Source organism: Pelodiscus sinensis, chromosome 32 (genome assembly GCF_052426305.1).
Source record: "Pelodiscus sinensis isolate ZL-2025 chromosome 32, ASM5242630v1, whole genome shotgun sequence".
NCBI lineage: Eukaryota > Metazoa > Chordata > Testudines > Trionychidae > Pelodiscus > Pelodiscus sinensis.
In genome coordinates, this window is record NC_143083.1 from 11,908,227 (window position 1) to 11,925,934 (window position 17,708).

The 17,708-nt window shown below is 50.5% G+C and overlaps 1 protein-coding gene across 5 annotated transcripts in view; it reads left to right on the forward strand.

Annotated features, from left to right (window-relative positions):
* The first annotated feature begins 14,033 nt into the window (after positions 1-14,033).
* The window catches only part of CRTC1 (CREB regulated transcription coactivator 1), an 83,251-nt gene continuing 79,576 nt past the window's right edge, over positions 14,034-17,708 (forward strand). For all 5 annotated transcript variants that reach the window (XM_075902875.2, XM_075902877.2, XM_075902878.2 and 2 more), the window contains exon 1: positions 14,034-14,222. In XM_075902875.2, the coding sequence (XP_075758990.2) occupies positions 14,049-14,222 (174 nt within the window). In that variant the 5' untranslated portion in view covers positions 14,034-14,048. The remainder of the gene's footprint in view (positions 14,223-17,708) is intronic.

The window sequence follows — 17,708 nt, forward strand, 5'->3', positions numbered from 1 at the left end:
TGTGCCTCAGTTTCCCCTTCCACACAGCAGTCTCGATTGGTTAAACTTTCTCTGCTGTGCCAAGTGCTAGCCTGTTTACAGGTGCTATTTGAGCAGCAGTAGCTTTATAGGACTTTCTTGTTACCACTCCTAGGGTGCGTCAAGACTACATTCCTCTTTCAAAAGAGGAATGCAAATGAGGGAAATTGAAAATGCAAATGAAGTGTAGATTTACAAATCTCACGCTTCATTTGCATAATCGCATCTGATCACTTTTTCGAAAAATTTTTGGGAAAACAAAGCAGTTTAGATGTGGTTCTTGCGGGGGAAAAAACCCTGTAAACCTCATCTTTTTTCAGGAATAAGAGTTCTTTTGAAAAAGAGTTGGTTTGGGTTTTTTTGAAAGAACTGTGTCTAAACTGCTTTCTTTTTCAAAAAAATCTTTTTCAAAAAAGCGACCGGACGTGATTATGCAAATGAACTGTGAAATTTGTAAATCAGCGCTTCATTTGCATTTTCGATTTCCCTCATTTGCATTCCTCTTTCGAAAAAGGAATGTAGTCTAGACACACCTCTAGTCCGTACTAGAGATTTTTCTACAAATCATGCACATTGCATTTTTAAACAGATTTGCCACTAGTATCAGTTTTAACCGACAGAGTGTGTAGTAAGAGATGTAAAATTACCAGCAAATTCATGACCAGGAAGTGCATCCAATTATGATTATCGTACCACACCTTCTGGCTAAACAGATCAGTTTGTTCAGTGTTCATTGAATCTTTCAACTTCAGTGTGTGTTTAGATACAGGTTTTCCTTTCCCTTTAGTAAAGGTTCTCAGTCCAGGTGTGTCTCTGGGTAGGCCTGTACACAGGAATTTCTCTGTGTGTGAGGGGTGTGCTTTTCTTGTAAATGTGGACTGCAGAGGTGTTGAATGCACCCCCCATGGTCCTCCAAGTAAGTGGGGAAATCAGCCCCAGCCTTCCCCCCACCGGCTAGGCCATGCTTAGTTGGGAGATGTTGGGGGGGTGTTTTCACACCCTTCGCTCCCCCCTGCATATAGGCCTGCTGGGGTTTTCGGGAGGAATGGGTGAATGAAGACCTTGTATGTTACTGACCCACCCCCTGTGGAGTTGCATTTCCTTTGCAGGGTGAAACCCATGCAAAGAATCCACCTCCTCCCCTGAGTTTATGTTGATCACCCCTTCACTCAGTGCTCGATGCCTGGATGGTGGGGAGGGATCTCCTTGCCTGGGAAGTGACTGTCACGGCCCCGTCATCAGGGGCTTCATTCGAGGGCTTGGAGGCCATGTCTATACTGACAGCTGTAAAGCGCTGGCACTTACGGTGCTATTCCCAGAGTGCAGCCGCGAAAACGCTACTGGGTGCCCACACTGTCCGCCTCCAGTTTAGGGAGCGGTGGATCCTGGGCGGTTATCCCACAGTGCCCCGCTTCCTCTTCTACTGCAGGGGAACGCGGGGCAGGCTGGTCCTGTCCCAACGCCCCATGGGGCATCGCTTAGCCTCCCAGCAATCCCTGCGCTTCCGTCCGCATTTGGCGCCATCTTTCAGTGGCTTCTGTGCTGTGCGCTCTGCCTCCCTGGGGTGCGGGAATGGATCCCCAGCTGCAGATGGGTCTCGCCAGCACCTCACCCGTGGCAGGGGAGTCGTTCCTGAAGCTGCAAAGTGATAATGAAGAGTCTGAGCGGCATTCGCACGCCACGAGATTGCTTGCGGCATTCACGGAGGTGCTGGCCACAGTGGAAAAGTTGGAAAAAGTTTTGGGCTCGGGGAACAAGCCCTAGTTGGTGGGATCCCACCATCATGCAAGCCTGGGGTGACGAGCAGCGGCTGCAGAACTTCCCAAGGAGGGAAGCCACTTTTGTGGGATTGCGTGCTGAGCTCGCCTTCACCCCGCAGCGCAAGGACATGCGTATGGGAGCTGCCCTGCTGGTGGAGAAGCACATGGCGATCGCACTGTGGAAACTGGTTATTCCAGGCAAGTTTTGGCTTGGTCACCAATCATTTTGGAGTGGGAAAGTCGACCATTGGGCTCCTGCTGATGGAAGGGTGCAGGGTTATCAGTCGCATCTCGCTCCGAAAACCTGTGACTCGGGGCAAGGTGCGTGAAATTGTGCCTGGCTTTGCACAGTTGAGCTTCCCAAACTGCAGAGGGGTGATTGGTGCCAATTGGAATGTGCGTGCCATCCGACCACCTAATCTCCAAGTACAGTCGCCCACAAGCGGTATTTCTCCACGGTTCTGCAGGTCCTTGTGGATCACTGTGGGCGTTTCACAGATATTAACGCAGGCTAGTCTGGAAAGGCGCACGACTCATGCATCTTTTGGAACGCTGGCCTGTTCCAGAAGCTTTAAGCGGGGACTTTCTTCCTGGACTGGACGATCACTGTGGGGGAAGTGGAAATGCCAGTTCTGATCCTTGGAGACCCTGCCTACCTCTTGATGCAGTGACTCGTGAAGCCAGACACATGGAGCCTTGACAGCAGCAGCAAGGAGCGTTTCACTAACAGGCTGAGCAGGTGCAGAATGACTGTGGAGTGTGCTTTTGGCTGTCTGAAAGCCCGTTGGCGATGTTTGTATGGGAAGCTGGACCTGGCCAATGATAACATCCCTCTAGTTATGACTGCAAACTGTACCCTCCATAATATTTGCAAAGGGAAGGGTGAAAGCTTTACTCAGGGATGAACCGAATGAAGCACAGTGCCTGGAGGCCAGGTTTGAACAGCCGGAGGCCAGGGCTATTAGAGGAGCACAACATGGGGCTATAAGGATCAGGAATGCCTTGAGGCAGCAATTTGGCGCTGAAAGTCAGTAAAACTTGTTGCTATGCATGGGAGTGCAATGGCTGCATTACTAGGGGGCTACTCTCATTGGTCCATGCGCTGGTCTTAGCACTGCACCAACCTTAGCTTTGCTGGGGTACGCGTGCTTGCTTGCTTTCGTGTAATGGAATAAAGATTTCTTTGCAACACATGAATTTTATTTATTAAACACGAGAGCTACATCTAGACTTCCCCCTCTTGCGCAAGAGAATCTGCAAATGAGGCGCAGCGTGAATATCGCTGCGCCTCATTTGCATACTTAATGAGCCGCCATTTTTTGCACAAGGGGCTTTTGCCCAAAAAAGGAGCCGTCTACATGGCTCCTTTTTGCACAAAGCCCCCGTCTTGTGCAAGAGCTGTTCTTCCTGGGAAAAAAGCGGCAGAACGGCTCTTGTGCAAGAGGGGGGTTTTGCGCAGAAAGGATCTATGTTGATTGCTCCTTTTTTGTGCAAAAGCCCCTTGCCCAAAAATGGCGGCTCATTAAGTATGCAAATGAGGTGCTGCAATATTCCCTGCTTCGCCTCATTTGCAGATTCTCTTGCGCAAGAGGGGGAAGTCTAGACGTAGCCAAAACGTAAACCTAGGACAGCAACGAAGCATGAAACAAACATTCGCAGGGAGGGAGGGTGGTGGAGCCTTCTTGTGCAGCGTGGTCCAAGAATGTCGCAGATTTGTATAAATCCACGGTTCATATGCAAGCTGCTGTGGAGGGAGGTGGGTGGCCCCCAGGGACAGAGTGGTGCCCAAATTGCACTGGCAGGGGCGGCGGGTGTGTATTGGAAAAAGTCCCACAGCTGCTATGTGTGCAGCGCATCCAGCCGGCTTGCTTGCCTCTCGATAATGTTGAGGAGCTGCTGCATGGTCTAGCTACTATAGAGGCTACTGCTCTCGTCAACTAGTCATACTCAACCGGCCAAAGAACCCCATGTGGCTAGCGTGTTGGACACCCCGGAACTAGAGCCTTCACAGTCTCTCAAAGGGGACGAACTTTTCCATCGCATTCCCAGATTCATTCTAGGTTGGGCACGACCCTGCTCCACGTATGGATTTTTGGGGAGATGGAGCCCCCTGCTGTGGGGTTCTGTCTCTTCCACTCCACCATGGTGCTTCATGCTTCCTTGGTCTGTTTCATAGCGAACATCTGGGCTTCCATTTCTGTACGTTTTATGTTCCAGGGCTAATTTCTGCCTGGCTGTGTCTGCTTGTAGTTAAACACTGGAATAAATTGCATAGGGCAGGGCTACTCAACATGCAGCCTGCGGGGCGGTTTGCGTTTACGTGGGGCTCAACACGTGGCCCGCGGGTGGGATCTTTTGAACACTGGGAACACGCTCCACCACGGTGAGGCATCTCCCAAGCGGGGTGAGCATTGAACGATGCAATCGGACAGGCTGGCTGGAACAGACGGGTACAGGGTGTCGGCATTTCTAGCCCCCAGGGAGGAGGTGCCGGGAGCACTGGGTCATTGTGTGAAAGAAGCTATTTGCATATATTTGCATACGTATTTGCATGTATATGCAACCACACTTAAGTTGTGGCCCTCAGCATGTGCGGTGAGTACATTGTGGCCCCTGGGGCTTCCAAAGTTGAGTAGCCCTGGCCTAGGGAGGTTGTGGAATCTCCATCTCTGGAGTTATTTAAGAGCAGGTTAGACAGACACCTGTCAGGGATGATCTAGATGGCGCTTGCTCCAGGGGCCTGGACTTGATGGCCTCTCGAGGTCCCTTCCAGTTCTAGTGTTCTGTAATTCTATGCTTCCATTTCCTTCTCAGCCTCGAGTTACTTTTGTTGCATGGATCTCTGGTGAGCTGCTTTTTGCTCCTCAGCTTCCATCTGTTTCAACTCCAAGGCTGTGTCTACCTTGGTGCGATCTTGCACCAAAGCAGCCGCTTTTGCGCAAAAACATGCTGCCTGTCTACACTGGCGGGGAGTTCTTGCGCAAGAACACTGACGTTCTAATGTGTGAAATCAGAGCTTCTTGCGCAAGAACTATGATGCTCCTGCTCAGGAATAAGACCTCTTGCGCAAGAGGCCAGTGTAGACAGGAAGCAGGAATTTCTTGAGCAAGAAAGCCCAATAGTTAAAATGGCCATCGAGCTTTCTTGCGCAAGAGAGCGTCTACACTAGCACGGATGCTCTTGCGCAAAAGCACATGCCAGTGTAGACGCTCTCTTGCGCAAATACTTTAACGCAAGAACTCTTGCATTATAGAGTATTTGCGGAAGATCATGCCAATGTAGACGTAGCCCAACTGTCTCCTGTGTTCCTTCTGCCTGGAATCTCTAGATCCGGCTTTTGGGTCGCTTCACTTTCACTCCTTTTGCTGGTTTTCCTGGCCCTAGTTCCTTTTCCTGAAATAAGCAAATAAAAAATACCAGGGAGGGAGAGGAATTATTTAAGCTTAATACCAATGTGGACACAAGAACAAAGGGATATAAGCTGGCTAGTAGGAAGTTTAGACTTGAGATTAGATGAAGGTTTCTAACCATTAGAGGAGTGAGGTTCTGGAACGGCCTTCCAAGGGAAGTAGTGGGAGCAAAAGATCTATCTGGTTTCAAGATTAAACTAGATGGGTTTATGAAGGGGATGGTTTGATGAGATAACATGATCTTGGTAACTAATTGACCATTCATTATCAGTGGGAAATAGGTCAATGGAGGGATGATAGGAGTTACTGTAAAGAACTTTCTGGGTGTCTGGCTGGTGAGTCTTGCCCACATGCTCAGGGTTTAGCTGATCGCCATATTTGGGGTCGGGAAGGAATTTTCCTCCAGGGTAGATTGGCAAAGGCCCTGGAGGTTTTTCGCCTTCCTCTGTAGCATGGGGTACAGATCACAGCTGGAGGATTCTCTGCATTTTGGGATCTTCAAAGTATTTGAAGGCTTCAATATCTGAGATATAGGTGAGAGGATTATTCTCAGAGGGGTGGGTGAGATTCTGTGGCCTGCACTGTGCAGGGGGTCAGACTAGATGATCATAATGGTCCCTTCTGACCTTAAAATCTATGAGTCTATGAGAAAATAACAAGCCAGTTACAACACTTTGTCTGTTCTCCAGCCACCATGCTCAAAACACTTAAAATCACCACCAGGATTTCCAGGCAACACGCTGTGTACCCTATCCTACTCGACGCTGCCACCCCTGGGAAGTTATCTGAGATGCTTAGACATGACTGAGTCCCCTCTGCCAGCCGGGGCCCCCTTTTCTCTTGGTTTCACTAGCTGGAGAGCATGGCTCAGTGAGAGCAAGAGAAGAGGGGACCCAGGCTAGCAGGGAAGGGGATGCAGTGGTATCTACAAACCTCAGGTGACTTCCCAGGGGTCCTGATTAAGGATGCAATACTGTCGTCGATTAACCGATAAGCAAAAGCTTATCGGTTAATACTATAAATTACACACATTGCCCTCCCCCCTTTGCCAGTAAATTTTTTAGCAGGCTGGCCAGCAGCCCGGCTCAGTCCTGGCCTGCAACCATTCTGGGACCTATCTCTGCTGCGTCTCTGCATTTAAAATGTATTAGGAGTCAGGCAGGCAGCCAGCCTGGCTCACGCCGGGTCTGGGTCCGACCCCCGCTGCAGCTCTGCATTGAAAGTGCATTAGGAGCTGGGTGGGCAGGCAGCTCAGCTCAGTTCCAGCTCACGCTGTGTCTCCTTCCCGCTTCAAATTGCTGTTGCATTTTGTTTGCCCTTAAACCGTTCAGCTCGGCAAGGAAGAAGCAGTGATCACGCCAGGGTCCCGCACCAGTTTTCTGCTGTCCGTAGTGCTGATGAGGAGGAGGACAGGTAAAACCAGGAAGTTAAGCAATGTGAACCAAATGGAAATACTCTTCTTCCAGGAGTGTCCCTAGAGGGGCTTAGGTGGGCATGTGCCCCTCAAACTCCTAATCGGAGGAGTTTTTTTTTTAGTTAGCGGCGTCTGTTCATTTTGCAGAGGCATCGAGTACGTTCTCGGAGCTTGTCCATGGCATGATTGACGCTCGCTTCTTCTCTCCTGCCTCAGTCTGAGTCAAGACCTCAGTGCGTCTGCTTTGCTGCGGCTAGTTTAGTATTAACACCGGTGCGGGTGTTCCTGGCCTTCGCTCGGCTTCAACAGTCGCCGTGACAACGGATGAATCCCTGTGATTGTTGGTACTCTCACGGCTCAGGCCAGAGGGTCACCTCAGGGAACCAGTCTCTGCATTACCCTGTCAGAAATCAGGGTAGTCAGGAATACCAGCCCCTCTTCAGGGGGGAATAAAATCCAGATCATTTACAGGGGTTGGTTCTGGGGTCGGTTTTGTCCAACATCTTTATCGATGACTTGGATGAGGGGATGGATGGCACCCTCAGCAAGTTCACAGATGATACTAAGCTGGGGGGAGAGGTAGATACACTGGAAGGTAGGGAGAGGGTCCAGAGTGACCTAGACAAATTGGGGGATTGGGCCAAAAGAAATCTGATGAGGTTCAACAAGATCAAGTGCAGAGTCCTGCCCTTGGGACGGAAGAATCCCAAGCATAGTTACAGGCTGGGGACCGACTGGCTAAGCAGCAGTTTGACAGAAAAGGACCTGGGGGTTACAGTGGATGAGAAGCTGGATATGAGTCACCAGTGCGCCCTTGTAGCCAAGAAGGCTAATGGCATATTAGGGTGCATTAGGAGGGGCAATGCCAGCAGATCTAGGGAAGGGATTATTCCCCTTTATTCAGCACTGGTGAGGCTACATCTGGAGTATTCTGCCTAATTCTGGGGCCCCCATTACAGAAAGGATGTGGATGCATTGGAGAAGTCCAGCGCATGGCAACAAAAATGACTAGGGGGCTGGAGCACATGAACTACGAGGAGAGGCTGAGGGATTTGGGCTTGTTTAGTCTGCGGAAGAGAAGAGGGAGGGGGGCTTTGATAGCAGCCTTCAACTCCCTGAAGGGGGGTTCCAAAGAGGCCTAGAGCAGGGGGCTGGACTTGATGACCTACCATCCCCCCTATCCCAGAGTATCCCTGTTGCCGTTTTTCAGTGAGATCCCCAGTGTGCTTGGACACTGCTTAAGGTGGAAAAAGGGGCAGCCAGTCCTAGCAATAAGATTCATCGCACCTGCTCATCCTTTTGTCAAATACATGGCGCAGCATTTGCCGAGGGAAGGACGAAAGCTGACACTGGGCTGAACGGCCTTCTTGCCAGAGCCTTATTGCAATCAAGATTCATTTTGGCTGCCAGGCCATGCTCTCGGCTGTAGCCCAGTCCCCACCCACACCTTACACTGTGCCGCTAGGAGTGGGCGAGAGACTCCAGAAGCAAGGCAATGTGTGAATATTTTTGTAAAGGGAATTGAATAACATTTTAAAAACTATTTATTTAAGAAGTTTTAAGCAGTTGACAAATACTTGCCATGTAAATAGGAGGAAGAAAACCGTTATCCCAACAGTTTAGCTTTTTTTGAGAGAGAGACGTGTCGGAATAGAGACATCAGCTCTTTCTGTCTCACAAGCTGTTAACGTATTAGGTGCTGCAATGAGTCTCGCTCTAGAATGTCGTTGCTACTGATTTTATTAAGTTTAACATATTTAGCAGACCCAGCAGGTCCATCGGATGTTCATATTCAGGAACAATTGGACAGGTGTGCTAGTTATTTTGCAGGCCAGTATATGTTGAATATTGAAGATAAGGTAAGCAGATCTCTATCTGTCCACTGACTGCTTTGCCAGGTATGTAATCGATGTGTTAATTTTCCATAACCACAACCGCCCATAATTTTGGAGCCATTACTCAATGGTTGGAGTAGTTTTTCTTTTTCCCATAAGAGTTTTCCACAGCTACTATTTGCAGCTGAAGGGCTAATTTTTCATTTCTTCATGTGTAACCATTTGCATTAGGAAGCCCCTGCAGGATTACCGACGGGTGATTACACAAATTATTTAAAAACCATGGAATGTGAGCACAGGCACAAAAACCTTCTTGAGCCATTGTAATTCATTCTCCCAATAACCTAACAGGACCACACACACAAAAGCAGTCAGGTAGCTCTTTAAAGACTAACGAGATGGTTTATTAGGTGATGAGCTTTCATGGGCCAGACCCACTTCTTCAAATCATATTCTGAAAGTGAACTAGCATGACCAAGGCCCGACAAATCAGTGAATCTACTCATCAGTGGCGAGTAGATTTCAGCCGGTCGCCTCATTCACCGGCGGTGCGCGCATGTGCAATGCGGGTCTTGCGCATGCGCAGCACGGGACTGGCGAGTAGATTTCGCCGCCGTTTGTCAAGCCCTGGGCATGACCATTATATAATAGAGGGATACAATGAAAAAAGTAAACAAATTCCAAACTAAGGAATCAGCTACATAGAACAGAAGGTGGGGGCGAGGGGACAAGGAAGAGACAAGGAGGGAGGAAATTGCTTATTGTAAGAGTCAATTAAGTGTCTAATCTGGAGTTACTACAAGCATCAAAAGGTGGGGAGGCTGTCTTTGTAATATGTAAGGTACTTACCATCTATATTAAGGCCCATTCGCAATGTGTTGAATTTTAGCATAAATAAAAGTTCTGAAGTTTCCCTCTGGACTACTGAGCCAAAGCCACTTGAGAAAAACATTGTTGGGGGGAAAAAAACCCTGTGTTCCCCCACCATATGCCATCAGAGAATCAGAAGTCGGGGCCATTAAAGGCTCTGCTGCTTTTGGGGTGCAATCTAAGCAAGCGGTCGTCTCTCACCCCCATCTTACTTCACAAAAGGAGAAAGGAATTTGAACTAAGTTTCATCTTTAGCATTTAATCTTCTGATGCCAATGTCAGCAGATTGGTCTTTAGATCTAAGGATGTTTGATATTCTCATGGGTATTAATCAGTTCTTCGATTGGGGGTAACTCTGCAAATCATTCCCACCCCTCCCAAACAAAAAATAAATGCATGTGGTTAATGAGTCTTCGTAAGTCACAAAATATCCATGTGCACTTAGCTCTGCAGATGCATTATGCAGCTTGCACTCTGTTAATATCACTGTACAATCAGTTCCATTTACTTTGCTGGGCTGTATTTAACGAGATAGTCTGCTGTTTATCTAATTATTTATTCCTGTTCTGTAATACATCAGCTACTATGTTATAAATCAACGAGGGGTTGGCAAATGGAACTTAAGGTAAAATATTACCTTGCTATTCATAGTAATAGGCTCTGCTTACAGAGGCATAGTTTCATCCATCCATAAAGGTGGATAAGTATTATTCTCTCTCCAAAAGGAGAGGCGGGGAACTGGGGCACAGAGAGATGAAGTGAGTTGGCAAAGACTGCATGAAGAGGCAGTAGCGGAGCGAAGAATGGATTTCTGACTCCTAGGTCTCTGCTCTGATCAGTCAACCATTAGAAAATACACCGTTATTGCTAGTATGGCAAGGACTGTGCATGTGGCAAAAGAATGCACCCAAAAGTTAGGACGCCCACTTTGCCTCAGCTGCTCCATAAAAATGGAAGTCTAAAGGCCAATGTGTGGGTGCTGGGAAATAGGAGAATGATCAGGATTTATTACTGCTGAATGCTTGGATCTCACCTATCCCGGTACTTGACACCATCAACACATCACTAACACAGCTGCAAGGATGACTTAGCAGCCTAAGTTTCTGTCTTAAAACAGCCACACTCCCTGGAACTGCAGTCTCTCTGCATTGTCATCTCTATCCTCCATGTTCTTAAAATCAGAGGCAGTGAGCTGCATGGATTTTACCAAGGGTGGAGGAGTCTTTTCAGGCCTAGCCTGCTCATCACAGACAGTAAAGATGCCAGGGCACTTTTCAGAAGAACGGGATGCCACCGAACAGACAGGATATATGTGTGTGTGTGTGTGTATGTGTCAGACGGGGTGTGTGTGTGTGTGTGTGTGTGCTTTATATACATATAGGAAAAATAAGGTATATTTAGAGGTTGGTGGAGGGGTATACAGTGGTAATTCTGGGGGGCCTTGTTCAATGTTCCCTCTAATTTTTTTCCATCCATGGCTATGTCGACACAGCTTCCTTCTTGTGCAAAAGCCTATGCAAAAGGCTGTTAGTCTTTAAAAGTGATCTTGTGGTTCTCCAATCTTTTGAACCACAAGATCACTTTTTCAATTTAAGTGCAATGTAAGATCTACCTCCATATCGTGCTAATATGCGGATTAGCATATTGCCACACTTCATTTGCGTAATTAATTAGGAGCCGTTTTTGCGCAAGAGGTTTTTGCGCAAGAGCTGTTCTTCCTCATTTTTTCAGGAAGAACGGCTCTTGCGCAAGAGGGGGGTTTTGCGCAAAAAGGCGCTGTGTAGATGGTGCCTTTTTGCGCAAAAATCTCTTGCACAAAAACCGGCTCCTAATGAATTATGCAAATGAAGCACAGCAGTATGCTAATCTTCACTTCATTTGCATAGGCTTTTGCAGAAGAGGGAAGCAGTGTAGATGTAGCCTTATAAGTGTGGAAAAAAATTTATGTGCACCAAAGTGTGTGCAGATGTGCATCCGCAATTGAAATGCCTGCTGCCAGGTGTGAGAGGCTGTGGGTGCTCTGCTAATCAACTGGCCGGTATTGGAATCTCTCTTGGGCAGCGGTCCAGATGCTCAGCTTAGGGAACACTGGCTATTATGCAGTTTACTGTGACATGTGCTGCTTTTATTGTTACTTTGTCCTCATTTGCATACCGAATGAACCGCCATCTTTGCAGAAGAGGCTCTTGCGCCAGAAGGCGTTGTCTACACTGTCCCTTCTTGCGCAAGAAAAATCTTCTTGCGCAGTGCCGTTACGCCAATTATTTTCAGGAAGAACGGCATTGCGCAAGAGGGTTTTTCTTGCGCAAGAAGGGGCCGTGTAGACAGCTCCTTCCGGTGCAAGAGCCTCTTCTGCAAAGATGGCGGTTCATTCGGTATGCAAATGAGGCTCAGCGATATTCCACGCTTAGCCTCATTTGCATACTTCTGACACAAGAAGCCGGGAGTGTAGACATAGCCTTTGAAAGTGGGTGTGAACAATGGTCAGGATGAGTTAATCACAAATGCCCCCTGCCCGCCTAGGACAAAAGGGATTATGAATCTGCCCATGAGGTTTACAGTGGTTAAGGGCTTTTGCTGTTAGCACTGGCAGCAGGCTGAAGAACATACAGAACGAGAGAGAGACAGAGGCAAAAAGCATGCAGCCCAGCAACAAAAGCTAGAGAGAAGTTCCTTTAGGTTTGGGGTTGGTTAGAGAAGCTTGAAGCTTTACCTAAGAAATCCCATTGCTGGGGGGCTGACAGACTTGCTCCTGGACATGTTCGGGGGGGAGGAGGAGGAGGCTTCAGCCTGGTGAGCCGGGAAGAGGCGGGGCCTAGGAAGCAAGGCCCTTTGCACTCTGGCAGCTATTTAAAAGTGCCAGGCCTATGGCCACCACCACTCCAGCCATGGTGGTGGCAGTGGCTGAGAGCCCCAGGCCCTTTTGAATCACCTGGCCTGCCTCCCCCCCAGTTCTTCCTTTGTTTGGAGAAGCAGGACTTTGCAACTTCCTTGTAAAGAGACAAGACTGCATGAAAGAAAAGACTAGACTCCATGGCTGTGTCTACACTGCACCCCTTTTCCGGAAAAGGGATGCAGATTAGACAAGTCGCAATTGCAAATACAGCGGGGATTTAAATTTTCCCCGCTTCATTTGTATAAACATGGCTGCCGCTTTTTTCCGGCTCGGAGCTTTGCCGGAAAAAAGCGCCAGTCTAGACGGGGATCTTTCGGAAAATAAAGCCTTTTCCGAAAGGTCCCTTATTCCTGATTTTAAGAGGAATAAGGGACCTTTCGGAAAAGGCTTTATTTTCCGAAAGATCCCCGTCTAGACTGGTGCTTTTTTCCGGCAAAGCCCCGAGCTGGAAAAAAGTGGCAGCCATGTTCATGCAAATGGAGCGGGGAAAATTTAAATCCCCGCTGCATTTGCAATTCCGACTTGTCTCAGCTGCATCCTTTTTCGGGAAAAGGGGTGCAGTGTAGACACAGTCCATCAATTTAGAGCTCACAACTGGACCATCCCCAGGGCTCCAAAACTTTGACTAGCCATTCAGGTCAAAGGTGGACATTGCTCTATATAACTAGCTACACATGCAAACAGGGTGCAGCACAAGAGTGCCCCGAAATGTGAACAGGGCCTGCAGTTGGCATCGTACTACAAATGCTCGTAACAGAAGCTTCAGGGGGTAGCCGAGTTAGTCTCTACAGGATAAACTTAAAAAACAACAAATGGTCTGGTTGCACTTTCTAGATTAACAAAACCTGTCGATGGTATCATGAGCTTTCGTGGGCACAGCCCACTTCTTCAGATGACCAGAGTCAGTGAAAGTCATGACTAGATACAATATGGCTATGTCTACACTGGCATTCTTGCACAAGAACATCTTGCGCAAGGGTTCTTGTGCAGGAACTCTTGCACAAGAATGCGTCCACACTGCCATGTGCTTTTGTGCAAGAGCATCCATGGCAGTGTGGATGCTCTCTTGCACAAGAAATCTCGGATGGCCATTTTAACCATAAGGCTTTCTTGCACAAGATATCCCTGCCGTGCATCCACACTGCCTGCTTGTGCAAGAGCTCTTGCGCAAGAGGGCTTACGTTTGTTAGAAAAGAGAATAGCTCTTGTGCAAGAAGCCCCATCTTCTGATATTCTTGTGCAAGAGCAGGCAGGCAGCATGGATGCTCTTGCAGGTTCTTGCGCAAGAACCTACCAGTGTAGTCATAGTCTATGTGTGTACAGCTTCTGGCTAGGGCTTGAATCCAGTTCTCCTGAGTCCCAGCCCAGTGCCTTATCCACCAGGCTTGAGCAAAGTCCACAGGGGCTTGTCTAGTTGACTCAGCACTGCCACCAAGAAGCAGCCAGAAATTAGACGTGAGGCCCCTCAAATTAATGAGCTAGGCTTAAATATAACATTAATGCACCTGGGGTGGTGGGTGTGGGGGAGGGGATGGGGGTAGAGCGACTAGGGACCGCCCCACCCATCTGCTCTTGCTGCATGGGAATAGGAAAGGTGGACTCTAGACTTACTGCGCGTGCGCGCTGGACGGTGCCCAACTTGTTCCTCTTCTTCCCCCCCCCCCTCCCAACTCATCTTTAAAGGGCCAGTCCCGGGGGCGGGTGAAAGCAAGACACTCCGCGCCTGCGCAATGGCGCCGTCCGCCTGGCGCCCCCGCGCACGCATGCGCCCGTGGTGTGCTTCGCCCCGTCTCAAGCGCGGGCGCCGCTGGTCCCCCAGCCCCCGCCCGGCCCCTCCCCCCGCGCATGCGCCTTGCCCCCTCCGCCCGGGGAGGGGGATGCGGACGGGGGAAGATGGCGGCTTCGAACAACCCGCGGAAATTCAGCGAGAAGATCGCGCTGCACAACCAGAAGCAGGCGGAGGAGACGGCGGCCTTCGAGGAGGTGATGAAGGACCTGAGCCTGACCCGGGCCCACAGGGTGAGTGAGCGGGGGAGGGGCCGGGGGGGCTCCGAGGAGCGGGGGGGCTGCGGAGGCGGGGGCAAGTCGTGTCCGCTCGGGGGGGGGGCTGAGGAGGGGCGGAGGGAGCAGGGGGGCGATTGACACCCCCCTCTGGGGGGCTGAGGGAAAAGGGGGCGATGGACAGCCCCACTCTCGGGGGGCGGGGGGATGATTGACAGCTCCGCTCTCTGTGGGGTGGGGGGGACCTGAGGGAGGAGGGGGATGATTGACAGCTCTGCTCTCTGTGGGGTGGGGGGGACCTGAGGGAGGAGGGGGATGATTGACAGCTCCGCTCTCTGTGGGGTGGGGGGGACCTGAGGGAGGAGGGGGATGATTGACAGCCCCACTCTCTGTGGGGTGGGGGGGACCTGAGGGAGGAGGGGGTGATTGACAGCTCTGCTCTCTGTGGGGTGGGGGGCAACTGAGGGAGGAGGGGGATGATTGACAGCTCTGCTCTCTGTGGGGTGGGGGGGACCTGAGGGAGGAGGGGGATGATTGACAGCCCCACTCTCTGTGGGGTGGGGGGGACCTGAGGGAGGAGGGGGTGATTGACAGCTCTGCTCTCTGTGGGGTGGGGGGCAACTGAGGGAGGAGGGGGATGATTGACAGCTCTGCTCTCTGTGGGGTGGGGGGGACCTGAGGGAGGAGGGGGATGATTGACAGCCCCACTCTCTGTGGGGTGGGGGGGACCTGAGGGAGGAGGGGGTGATTGACAGCCCCACTCTCTGTGGGGTGGGGGGGACCTGAGGGAGGAGGGGGGTGATTGACAGCTCTGCTCTCTGTGGGGTGGGGGGCAACTGAGGGAGGAGGGGGATGATTGACAGCCCCACTCTCTGTGGGGTGGGGGGAACTGAGGGAGAAGGGGGATGATTGACAGCCCCACTCTCTGTGGGGTGGGGGGGAACTGAGGGAGAAGGGGGATGATTGACAGCCCCACTCTCTGTGGGGTGGGGGGAACTGAGGGAGAAGGGGGATGATTGACAGCTCCGCTCTCTGTGGGGTGGGGGGGAACTGAGGGAGGAGGGGGATGATTGACAGCCCCACTCTCTGTGGGGTGGGGGGGAACTGAGGGAGAAGGGATGATTGACAGCCCCACTCTCTGTGGGGTGGGGGGGACCTGAGGGAGGAGGGGGATGATTGACAGCCCCACTCTCTGTGGGGTGGGGGGGACCTGAGGGAGGAGGGGGTGATTGACAGCTCTGCTCTCTGTGGGGTGGGGGGCAACTGAGGGAGGAGGGGGATGATTGACAGCTCTGCTCTCTGTGGGGTGGGGGGGACCTGAGGGAGGAGGGGGATGATTGACAGCCCCACTCTCTGTGGGGTGGGGGGGACCTGAGGGAGGAGGGGGTGATTGACAGCTCTGCTCTCTGTGGGGTGGGGGGCAACTGAGGGAGGAGGGGGATGATTGACAGCTCTGCTCTCTGTGGGGTGGGGGGGACCTGAGGGAGGAGGGGGATGATTGACAGCCCCACTCTCTGTGGGGTGGGGGGGACCTGAGGGAGGAGGGGGTGATTGACAGCCCCACTCTCTGTGGGGTGGGGGGGACCTGAGGGAGGAGGGGGGTGATTGACAGCTCTGCTCTCTGTGGGGTGGGGGGCAACTGAGGGAGGAGGGGGATGATTGACAGCCCCACTCTCTGTGGGGTGGGGGGGGAACTGAGGGAGAAGGGGGATGATTGACAGCCCCACTCTCTGTGGGGTGGGGGGGAACTGAGGGAGAAGGGGGATGATTGACAGCCCCACTCTCTGTGGGGTGGGGGGAACTGAGGGAGAAGGGGGATGATTGACAGCTCCGCTCTCTGTGGGGTGGGGGGAACTGAGGGAGGAGGGGGATGATTGACAGCCCCACTCTCTGTGGGGTGGGGGGGAACTGAGGGAGAAGGGATGATTGACAGCCCCACTCTCTGTGGGGTGGGGGGGAACTGAGGGAGAAGGGGGATGATTGACAGCCCCACTCTCTGTGGGGTGGGGTGGGGGGTAACTGAGGGAGGAGGGGGATGATTGACAGCCCCACTCTCTGTGGGGTGGGGTGGGGGGAACTGAGGGAGGAGGGGGATGATTGACAGCCCCACTCTCTGTGGGGTGGGGGGTGAACTGAGGGAGAAGGGGGATGATTGACAGCCCCACTCTCTGTGGGGTGGGGGGCGAACTGAGGGAGAAGGGGGATGATTGACAGCCCCATTCTCTGTGGGATGGGGGGACTAATAGCCAAGGAGGGTGATGGACACCCCTCTTCTCTATGGGGCCAGGAGTTCTGAGGGAGAAGGGGTGATTGACACCCACCTTCTCTATGGGGCACTGAGGGAGATGGGGATGCTTGGTGCATGGTTTAATTTCTGCCTCTGGAGAGCTGGGTTCCTTAGGTTGCTTCTCCCCTATAGACACAGGGTAAGGCACGCCATGTAGTCTGGTATCTCACTGACCAGTTGGTTGGATTTGTGGCATGGGGATTCTTCAGGCCCTTTTGCCTTGTCCAGCTTTTGGTGGTTGCCATGATGCCCACCTGCTGAGCAGAAGTAGGTTGTTATTGCTGGATAGGATCCGTTTTTAGGAATAATAATGAGCATCATTGTGTGGGTGAAAGCTGAGACTGAGGTGAGAGAACCATCATCTGGGTGTAAGGTGCATAAGGAATGCGGGGAAGATTTCAAATACTAAGAAGGTAGCACCCATCTAGGTTCAGGGCCTTTTATGCTTGGTCCTGTGCAAACATACAGAAAGGCATTGTGTCTCTTACTAAGAGTTTACAATCTGATCCTTGTTCTTCAGTGTAAATATGCATTTGCTTTCTTGCTGCCTTCTGTAGAGTGCTGAAAGCTTCCTTTTGCTTTACAAAATATAGAGCGATGAAGTCCCTGCCTTGATTAGCTTATAACTGAACTTAGACATTGTGCAGGATGAGTTCAGACACAAGAACCACACTGATAATAAATAGAAACTATGTGACTTCATGGAGTTGACATCATTAATATTTTTCCTGTTATATTTTAATTATTAGTGGTAACTAGAACACTTCCAGCTCCTTCTTGTCTTGTGCTGTCTTTGGGAAACACATAATTAGACATTACAGTGTAGCAAATACATTTTCAGTGCTTGCCAGGAACGTCAGGGTGCTATTTTGACTGCTTATGGATTTTTCTTGTTTAGATCTAGTGATGGTGGAGAGCGAGAGCAAGAGCCCTGTCCTTTAGTGTCTTCAGCTTGTGTGTGAACATTGTTGATACTACTTTAAATTTTTTTTTAAAAAGCATGCCTGTTTGTAGCCCCATTGCACCATGAAAGGGGACATGTTGAATTTCTCGTATTGCTTTATATTCCTTGTTATCAGAATAGCGTAAATACTTGTTTATTGGTTTACTGTTCTTAAAATAACTCGGTCTCTTTTACAAACAGAACTTTGTCCAGTAAAAGATATTACCTTACCCATCTTGTGCTTTTGTTTTAATGGAAAGACATCAGCTAACTC